The sequence below is a fragment of the Helianthus annuus genome, chromosome 16 (genome assembly GCF_002127325.2).
Source record: "Helianthus annuus cultivar XRQ/B chromosome 16, HanXRQr2.0-SUNRISE, whole genome shotgun sequence".
Taxonomy (NCBI): Eukaryota; Viridiplantae; Streptophyta; class Magnoliopsida; order Asterales; family Asteraceae; genus Helianthus; species Helianthus annuus.
In genome coordinates, this window is record NC_035448.2 from 128,709,941 (window position 1) to 128,720,496 (window position 10,556).

The 10,556-nt window shown below is 37.4% G+C and overlaps 2 protein-coding genes across 2 annotated transcripts; both read right to left on the minus strand.

Annotated features, from left to right (window-relative positions):
* Window positions 1-2,657: 2,657 nt before the first annotated feature.
* Window positions 2,658-3,788, minus strand: LOC110915760 (cyclin-dependent kinase inhibitor 7). The gene is made up of 4 exons (XM_022160514.2): window positions 3,476-3,788; window positions 3,354-3,406; window positions 3,065-3,268; window positions 2,658-2,973 (listed from the first exon to the last, which is right to left on the minus strand). The coding sequence occupies exons 1-4, from the start codon at window positions 3,686-3,688 to the stop codon at window positions 2,904-2,906; spliced, it is 540 nt and encodes a 179-aa protein (XP_022016206.1). The 5' UTR covers window positions 3,689-3,788; the 3' UTR covers window positions 2,658-2,903.
* A 5,138-nt stretch (window positions 3,789-8,926) lies between these two features.
* Window positions 8,927-9,400, minus strand: LOC110918922 (extensin-like). The gene has a single exon (XM_022163200.1). It carries the CDS (start codon window positions 9,398-9,400, stop codon window positions 8,927-8,929), a length of 474 nt encoding a protein of 157 aa, XP_022018892.1.
* Window positions 9,401-10,556: the final 1,156 nt, after the last annotated feature.

Below are 10,556 nucleotides of genomic sequence, written 5' to 3' on the forward strand. Positions count from 1 at the left end.
GTTGGTCGCTCCCACTAGACATTGTTGAGTCAATTGTATGCATATTTATCCATTCTTTTGATGTTTTGTGTTATGACATCGGTTTGGCATGTACTATGTAGTCAAGCTTAGATTGTGGGTTCATTGTAATTACATCATTGTGTGTGCAAAAACTTGCTATGTATTTGAATACAATTTCAAATTAAATTGTTTTCTCGTGCCTTAAACCTGCAAAATCAACTAACTATTTTGTAGTTGACCGTTTTAAGCATGTTTTCCAGAAAATACAAATTGAGGATTATCACTTAGGCATGCTTGTGGAGACATTTTGTGTTCGTTATTTTATTTTAAGTATTGTTTGTTATTGTTTAAGACAATTTGCAGAAGTACTTTAAACTCAAAGAATGTAGTGTAGTACTTTTGTAAGCTTAATGCAAAGCAAGTCCTTAGAATCTCTTGTAAACAATGTGTTCAAAGCTAGTTATTGTGACATATTGTGTTTCCACTTTAGTGGGGTATGACATGTGATGAAGATGCATGAAACTTATTTTTTTGTTAAATACATTGTTTTTGTTCCGGTGTTTATTCATTTTTTCCCATTGACTATAACATCAATCAATGTTAGAACTTCATACTCATGAAATTAAAATATTATGTGTGATAAATCTTCAAACACATAACTTCTTTCATGTGTCCATTACATATAAGTAGGAACATTTATTAGAAGTAAGTTGATTAAATAACATGTTTATAAGTTAGTTACATTTTGATAAATTACCGGAATATAACTTATAACAAGATCAAGTAATTTAAGATTAATAAAGTTTATCCAAGAATAAAAAAGTGTGAAGAGGCAAAGCAACATTCTCTCTTTCTAGCTGCCGCGATCTCCATTTTATAGTAATTAAAAAAGCAGGCATCAGATCCAAAGCATTCCGATCTCAAAACACCATAAACCACGTGCATCCACTCCTTCTCTTTGTCCCCCCCCCCCCCCCCCCCCTTAACGTCTTTTCTTTATTCATAAAACTTTACTTGTATTTTCAGTTTTGACATGTAAACTAAATATATATTGTGTATCTTTGCAAGACTAGAGATTGATCAATACTTTTGCACATTACAGAAATACAATTATACGAATAGACGAGGCTTATAAACTCTACTTTGACATATGTTGCAAACTTGCCATCCATAATCATCTAACTGCTTTTCACGTGTTTTTAGTTAATCATCTAACTCTTCGTTACAATTTTTTTTGCACCAACTAAAGGTTTTCGCCTCTATTATAAGGACAATATGTTTAGGGGCGTAGGAGCGTCCATCACTTATCACTCACTCATCACTCACAACTTCCAATCAAGTTCCGTTATGTCATCAAACATTATTCAATCACTAGTGATGGATTTTAGTGGAAATGTCCATCACTCACCACACACTCATCTCCATTGAAAAACAACTCACCACACAAACACAAACAACGCGTGATAGATTCAACGCGTTATATAGTCCACGCGTGATGGCGGCGGTGTTCCACGCGTAGTCACCAGTCACCACGTGCCATCGCGGATACACCCCGTCCCCCTTATAGTTAAGGTTAATTTAAGATGAATTGAAAATGTGTCCTTATTGTTAAATAAATAAATAGGGTCTAGAATTTAAATGTACTAACATGTTAAAGATATTAACAACTTAGGTGAGTTATATATGTTTTTAACCCTTTAACCAACTTTTTTTAATCATTTTCCCTAATACATAATGTTATTTTTTTTACTCGTTTAACATGACGTTAATAAAATTTAAACCCGAATATATACATGTTAAAACAAAGTTAATACTTGCATATCTTTATATTTAGTAATTCTATTATTATTATTATTATTATCATTATTATTATTATTATTAATCAAGTTACATATAATCTAATCGATACCGACAATAATACTAAAGCTGAAACTTTGGAGACTTCCACTACCCATTTGTACTGAAAAGTACCATTCTAGACTTTAAAGAGAGGATTAACCTCACTCAAAATGCCAAAAATGTGATCTTAAAATTACAAAAATGCCCCTTTCTCCATTCATCACACCAAATTGACGAATTCAATTTGCACTCATATAACTTTGACCCACAATATACATGATGCATCTGGTTCATCTTGAACTCAAAACCATAAAATTATGTACATTGATCACACTTTAAACACACATGCATAAGACCGGTGGGTGTGAGCGTTGGAGTGTGGGTGTTTTGGCTCTTTAACGTCGGGTGCTCCACCCCGAGTTTGCGTTTTGGTTGGCGTTGCTTGGCGTGGAGATTTTGCCTGGCCCGGGGGGGGGGGGGGGGACATGGAGGGCTGTGGTTGGCTGATTCAATGTATTTTTTTTTTTTAATTTTCTTTGTAGTGTTTTCAAAAAATTCCACATGGCTGGCCACGCCCAGCTAAGCGACGCCCCACCACACCCCTAGTTTTTTTAGTATTAGCTTGTGGATCTCACTTTCGCTATGTGTCGAGTAATGCCTCCAACCCAAGCCTCTCCACACCCCATAGTCTAACAAAAGAAATATGTACATACAATAACATGCCCAATGTATGAGTAACATCCAAAAGTACGGACCCTTAATTCCCAAAAATGGAATGATGTTGTGGGTTAACCAATAATTAATTAATTGAAACAAAGTTGATAGAAAAAGAACAAATAAAAATATATAGAATGAATTTGTTGTATTTTCTGTATATGATATTGTGGGTACAAAACTTCAAATCCCTACCCCACAAAAGTTACTGACACACCTTGATGGACCAGATAAGATAAGTAGGGATGAATACGGAGTTGTTGCAGCAGAAGCTTCTAAATCTAAAATGATGCAGTAATAATATAGAGTTCAACTTAGCTAATGTGCTACTCAATGTTCACCTGTTTGATCTATGGCTTTAATCCAACCCACTGGTACCTCCCATCCATTGGTACATCATTCACAACATCAAAGTTGTACCTGATAAAATTAATAACATAATTAGTGTAAAAACTAAAAAATGTTGTTCTAATTAGATGTATAGCACATAATAGTGTTTAATGCTACTTACTTGTCTGAGAACCGTTTTTGTTCTTTCTTTTCCGCTACTGCGAAAAACTCCTCGATCTCCATCGCTGTAGGAAGTTTGGCTGCCGTTGCCAGTGGTTTACGACGGCAAGTAACCGCCCGTGGTGGTGGCTTCTTCTTCATCCTTGAAAAAGTCTCAATATGGTCTGAATCTAAACAAATCTCACTTGATGAACTTGTTACTCCGCTGTAAATCATATAAATAAGAATTTTAATTGATACAAATCGATACATAAATTAGTAGCAATTGAAAGAAACATTCATAATTTTACCTGAAACCATCATCAACGGACATAAAGGTTTCAGCTTCTGTATGAACCTCGTCCTGCAATGTAGAGAATTTTGAATATACGTATATCCACACTAAGCATATGTAGAGAATTTTGAATTTTACCTTCAGATCTAATCGTAAACAATTCGAGAAGCATGAAGACGACAAAACATGATCACAGCTACCGAATTCTGCTGAAGAAACATCAAGTTTTCTTCTCTTGACAGAACCCGAGCTTGTAACGTCTGTATCTCTGCACCGTTGAACACCGCGGTGCGATTTTGAACCGTCCGTCATGGAAGTTTCATCAATGGTTATGCATCTGTTGTTATCCATCTCTCACGGTTCTCTCTCTAGGACCAAGTGAGGAGAGAGAGTGGAAATGAGTTGAGTTTGTTATTTCTGTTCGAATTTACATGAAATTTAAAAGTATATAATGTTTTATTAATAGTAAATTGAAGTTATGGAATCTATATATATACTAAAAACAAGTTACCGGTAGTGTGTTAGATTTATTAAACTACTGGACAAAATTCTAGTGGGCGTTGTATAAAAATATACAGCCAATTGCGGTTATCATATTTTATTCTTAAAAGTGATTATATGTGTTAAACTTAAACATGAATTATGTTGGATTTAGTTAGAACGTTTTAAAGCGTGTATTTATGTTGGATTTAGTCAGGACGTTTTTAAACTACGATATTTTGGAGCAAAGGATTACATTTCTTCACGTTATACTATTTTTATATAGTTAGGCCACCCGGGGTGGTCCGTGATGGAGATGTCATCACTCGTTATTTCATCACTCAACACCGCCGCCACCCCTTTCTATCACTCGTGGAAGTATAACGAGTGATGGTGGTAACGCGTTGAACTTTGAGGATGATAGGGTATGGACTTGTACATTGTGCATTAATACTTGTACATTGGAATCTCATCACTAGTGATACCACCCCCACTACATTTCTATCACTATCACTAGAATATTGGGTGCTGACATGGCATGATTTGATTGGGTGCTCCCATCACTAGAATCTATCACTAGTGAACCACCCCGTCCCCCCTTATATGTAGGGTAAATTACAGTTTTCGTCCTTTATGTTTGTACCAGATTGCAACGGATAGCTTTTAACTTCAATAATTACAGTCACAATCCTTTATGTACAAAACCCATTACATTGTACGTCCTTTATCACTAACCTTGTTAAATTTTTTTGTTAAGTTTATTCACTTAATGGTATTATGGTCAATTCATACTTTTATTTTGATGTTTAATAAATAAAAAAAGAGTTAACTGCCATTTTCGTCCCTGTGGTTTGGTCACTCTGGCCATTTCAGTCCATTTTTCAAAAATGCGTCATTTTCCTCCCCGACGTTCTGGAAAGGTGTCATTTCAGTCCAAAAATCATAACCCAGTTAAGTTGGTTTGTAAATAAGGACTGATTATGTAAATTTGTAACATAAAGGACCATTTAAGTAAAATGTATAAATATTAATATAATTATAAAATATATAATATAAAAACACCACCACCACTAGCCCTGCCACCACCACCACTCCGCTGCCACCACCACCACCGCCGCCACCACCGCCACCGCCACCACCGCCACCACAGCCACTGCCACCACCACCACCACCACCACCGCCACCACAGCCACTGCCACCACTCTCTCTCTACTCTCTCTCTCTCTATGCTCTGCAATCACCACCACCATCACCTTTACCTCTCTACTCCGGTGACCGAAGTAAATCCGGCCATCTTTCCGACACCCCACACCCCCACGAACCAAACTAACCACACACCCCTCCACATCTCACAGATCAGACGAGAGAGGGAGAAAGTCGGAGAGAGAGAGAGATAACGACGAGAGAGAGAGAGAGAGAGAGAAGGAGGCGGGAGAGAGAACCGGCGACGGTGGGGGTGTCGTTTCTCCGGTGAGTTGCAAGCAGCGGCAGTGGTGATGAAGGTCTGATGATGATGATTAAGATCGCGATGATGATGATGAAGGTCGATGATGATCGATGATGATGATGATAACAGATGATGACGATGATGACGTTGATGGTGGTGGCAGTGGCTGTGGTGGCGGTGGTGGCGGTGGTGGCAGTGGCTGTGGTGGCGGTGGTGGCTGTGGTGGCGGTGGTGGTGGTGGTGGTGGTGGCAGTGGCAGTGGCTGTGGTGGCGGTGGTGGCGGTGGTGGTGGTGGTGGCAGCGGCTGTGGTGGCGGTGGTGGTGGTGGTGGCAGAGCTAGTGGTGGTGGTGTTTTTATATTATATATTTTATAATTATATTAATATTTATACATTTTACTTAAATGGTCCTTTATGTTACAAATTTACACAATCAGTCCTTATTTACAAACCGAGTTAACTGGGTTATGATTTTTGGACTGAAATGGCACCTTTCCAGAACGTCGGGGAGGAAAATGGCGCATTTTTGAAAAATGGACTGAAATGGCCAAAGTGACCAAACCACAGGGACGAAAATGGCAGTTAACTCAATAAAAAAAAAACTTCGTCAAGTTTATTCACTGTACGTCCTCAACTCATCAATCTTCTTAGAATCTTTATACTATATACATTGTGACAAACTTCAACAAAGGTTCATCAAACTCAAGAACATAGTCTTCATCTTCATAAACTCTATCTGCAGCTAAAGAAGTTGCTTTCAAGAACTCCTTTTGAGCCTGTAATCTTGCAAGTGATCTTGATCTGCCTAAACCTTATTATCTTCTCTCTCAATTGACTCTGAAAAGTCAATATTTTGTGATTTTAAGAGTGACCCATTTTCTGAAGCTTGTTCTAGAGCCTCTCGGAGCTTATTTTCCTGTAGTTTTCGACGACCAGATAGGTCTGTTCCGGGTTGTTCATCGGTTTGCCCGACCCGAACTTTTCCAGCTCTTTTTGTCGGAAATAGAGATACGCAGTGGGATATTATCGGTTTCCAGAGTGAAATATGCATCAAAACGTTGCGAATTTTAACAGAATTTGACGAATTTGTGGTTTTCACATCTTATTACTTTTCCCCCAAAAAGTAAAAAACGAAACCCTAGTTCAATATAAAGCAAAAAAGCACCCGGTTTTGAAGGGATTACAGAATAAAGAGTTAAAAACCTTTGATTCAAACTTGTGAAAGCAAAGTTAGAGTATTTTTGAAGATATAGAATGTAAGACAAAAGGATGATGTATGTATGTATTTAAAGTAGTAAAACCGAAAGAATAGTGAAATGAGATTATTACTGAGTAAGAATGATGTTGATGGAGAATGGGAATAGAAACCCTAGAGGATACACGAAGAAGGTGTGGTGTGAGGGTGTGGTGATGGTGGCGGCGGGATAAGGTTGGTGGTGGAAAGATGTGGTTGTTAGGGTTTTAGGGTTAGGAAATTGGGGAAGATGAAATCTATATGCATTTTTTTTTGTTTTATTAAACATTTAAATAAAAGTATGAATTGACCATAATACCCTTAAGTGAATAAACTTAACAAAAAAATTTAACCAGGTTAGTGCTAAAGGACGTACAGTGTAATGAGTTTTGCAAATAAAGGATTGTGACTGTAATTATTGAAGTTAAAGGTTATCCGTTGCAATCTGGTACAAACATAAAGGACGAAAAGTGTAATTTACCCTTATATGTATTTGTGTATAGTTAAAGATCAGCTACAAAGTATGTTAACTGTAAAAAACAGTGAGAAACAGATCTGAGTCGTCTATATATTTAATCAATGATTTGTATTGATTACATATCAAGCCCTTAGTATTTGTAGTGTCTAATAGTAGCTTCAAAGATATTTTAGTAATTGTGTTATTATATTAAACTAGTAGTAAAACCCGTGTGTAAACACAGGTGGTTTTTAGAAAACCATACATAACACATTTTAATAGAAAGTATAGATAGGTATATAGATATTGTACCAAAACGCTTTATATATTATAGCTAATAGACAACTATAAACATAGATCATCGGTTAATATATCAATTACATACGACTATTTCCATTCTCCTATCCAAAAAAGGAAGTACCCACCCATTGACAATGTAAACTGTTTATAGACATAAGTACATATAAAAGATGTCTAACAAACTGAATAGAATTTGAATACAACTTAAGTTTCAACAAAAATTAACTACGAACACACGATCAACTGCCTCAACAACTTTCACCAAAGCTCAATCAAGAGTCTGTTACGCATCAACATCTCCTTTGCTACATGTTGTGTTCTGGTTACATATGCTACTGGAGACAATGTCACAGCTGTTGATCCAACAATCTCCCTATATAGCAGATGATAGCAAAACCCTTCTTTATTACTGATCTTTATTTCTCCTTAACATCTCCCTGATTTGTCCTTTGAATTGTAGTTCGAAGTCTAGAGAGGACATGTCTTCTTCATCATCCCTTTCAAGTTGAAGGTCCACCAAATCTTGGAGATCGAATGCATTCAGATTATATGCACTATACATTTTAACCTCTTCAACACTACCATCTGATCTAATCAAAGTTAATACTTGGGTTTTTGAGCATGACTTCCACTTTACTATTTTTGGATCAGCTGGTTTTCTTCGGAAAAGACTTATTGAAGATGAGTTTGGTGATTGTGGTATGCTAACTAAATTTGCAACTGCTTCTCTGAGTTGAGTAGCAAGTGAGTCAGCAGCAGGGTCAATTTGGTAATCAAACATATATTGTGTTGCCTGTTTTTCTGTGTTCTTGATACCTCTGCTCATCTTCCTCATCAGTCTGCTTTTGCCTTTTTAGTTGTCTTAAGGCATTTGCAGGTAAAGCAGATGATGAGAGAAGCTTTTTAGGAGTATGGGTCTGTTGAGGATAGACTGGCTTTTGAGGAACATTTGGATCTTTAGCTCTAAGTTCTTCCAACCTTTTGTAGGTCTCAACTATGTTGAGTTTAGACCATCTGGCAATGGATCTAGCTGAACCATAACCAGCAGCCATAAGCTCTGCTCTCATTCTTTTAAACTTCAATGCCTCATCTGAATCCACCGGTTTGACTTTCTTCCAGTTAGGTGGAGTTGGCTTTACCAGAGGATCATTGCGCATTTTTTTTTTATTCTATTGATTTCTTCTCTAAGAGCATCTGATTTCCAGTCTTTGAATTGATCTCTGGTTGCATTATATGGTTTGTACTTCATAATGTGTTCAACATAATCATCCCTTAGTTGCATCTGGAGCTTAGGATTTATTGGCCTCTCAGACATGGATTTACTCAGGTCCTTAGCAAAGTCTTCAAGTTTTCTGACTTTACTAAGCTGAAATGATAAGAACCTCTGGTATTCCCTGTCATCCATCCCTATGATATTCTCTCTTGCTATAACCTCAGGCTGTGTTGCTTTTAATTTCAGATACTCATCTAAGTTTTGAGGCTTCTTATAGCCATAAAGAAATGGGAAGGATCTTTTAGATGGATCCTCTATTATGAAGAATGATTCAATTTCACCTTTAATAATGACTAACTCCAGAGGACATTGAGCTTCCAGAGGAATGACTGATGGTAGTGTAGCAATTGGAAGGGAAGAAGTGGGTTTTCTGGGTGGAAGTGATGAGGATGGAATGTTTTAAATGGGGGCAGATGATACGGGGATTGGTGATTTAATCTCCTCATCATCTTCTAACACAACATGAGTTTTTTTCTTGCGCGTGGACATGATTTCTGGTGAAGGGGAACGTTTTGGTGGTGAAGGTGAATGTGTGAGAAATCTTTGTGATGTTGGAGGTGTTTGGATTGTTGTTGGTGTAGTGAAAATGATCATGGCAGATGTTTGATAAACTTCTACTAAAACAACTGGTGTCTCAGCAGCTGTTTGGCTAACGTCTGCTAATACTTTTGTTGTATCAGCATCTATTGGGTGAATTGGTGATGATGGTGCTGAAGCTATTTTCTCCTTCTTTTGTGGTGGTTTTTCTGGAGAAGGTTTGGGTTTAGGTTTTTCTGGTGAAGGAGAACATTTTGGTGGTGAAGGTGAATGTGTGGGAAATCTTTGTGATGTTGGAGGTGGTTGGATTGTTGTTGGTGTAGTGAAAATGATCATGGCAGATGTTTGACAAACTTCGTTGAAACAACTGGTGTCTCAGCAGCTGTTTGGCTAACTTCTGCTGATACTTTTGTTGTATCAGCATCTATTGGGTGAATTGGTGATGATGGTGTTGAAGCTATTTTCTCCTTCTTTTGTGGTGGTTTTTCTTGAGAAGGGTTGGGTTTAGGTTTAGCAGAGGATACAATTTCTATAGGAGTAGCAGTGCTTTCCTTTGTATCTTTCTTCTTCTACTTTTCCAAAGCTATCTCTTCAGCTTTCTTGTTTAGGATCTCATCAATCCATTTTTCCTTTCCAGCTTCTGAAGCTTTTGCAGAAGATTTTTGTTCAGCTGACTCTCGCTGTTGTTGCACCTTTTGTTTTGATTTAGCTTTTGAATCAGGTGGCAACTTTCGCGGTGAATTTTTCTCCCCTTTTTTGGCATCATCATCATCATCTTTCTCAAAGATTGATGTAGGGGTAGAGCCAGTAAGTTTGAACAGATGTTCCTTAATGTTCCAAACATCTGCTTGTGTATCTTTATACCTAGCATCAACCATATTTCTGATAAGTTCCGAATGGGAATTGTGGTTACTTTTAGCCAAATTCCTCTGAGCTTGAAGGATGGGTTGCACAGAATTCCAAAGCTCATTGGCAATTTGCTTAGTGCTAGGTTGACTTTTAGAAAGTTCCATCATCTGCTTCATCATTTCATTCATTTCAGCAACAGATGTTTCAATGGTAGACATTCTAACCGTCAAATCCTTATATCTTAATTCATCACCTAGTTTAATAGGATCATCTGAATTCCCACCTGTGGTGGTTGTATTTGTTTTGATAATAGGAGAAGACTCCATATCATTAGAAACAAATGCCCCTTTTTCTTGGTTCTGGGGACTTCCCACTGAAGCAGAGATTTAACCTCAAGAGTGGTTGCTTTCAAGGGAGTCTTAATGATGTAACCACTGTCCAACTGATAACCAATGGGTTCAACAATTGTAGTGGCTGCTCCACTTGAACTACCACCAAGAGTTTTGTAAAACTCAAGGGGCATAACCTCCTCAACTGTTTGTAGGATAGCAGATTGAATTGGTTCAGAGACAGTCATTTGTTGGGTTATACTCTCAGTAATGTGTGCGTGAGAAGGATTGTTTTGATTCTGAATTTCAATTGC

Coding starts and splice junctions, on each gene's coding strand:
- LOC110918922 (XM_022163200.1), bottom strand. CDS start 9,400: ATGATCATTTTCACTACACCAACAACAATCCAACCACCTCCAACATCA.
- LOC110915760 (XM_022160514.2), bottom strand. CDS start 3,688: ATGGATAACAACAGATGCATAACCATTGATGAAACTTCCATGACGGAC. Junction 3,407..3,475: donor GTTTACGATTAGATCTGAAG/GTAAAATTCAAA, acceptor TCTACATTGCAG/GACGAGGTTCATACAGAAGC. Junction 2,974..3,064: donor CAAAAACGGTTCTCAGACAA/GTAAGTAGCATT, acceptor TAATTTTATCAG/GTACAACTTTGATGTTGTGA.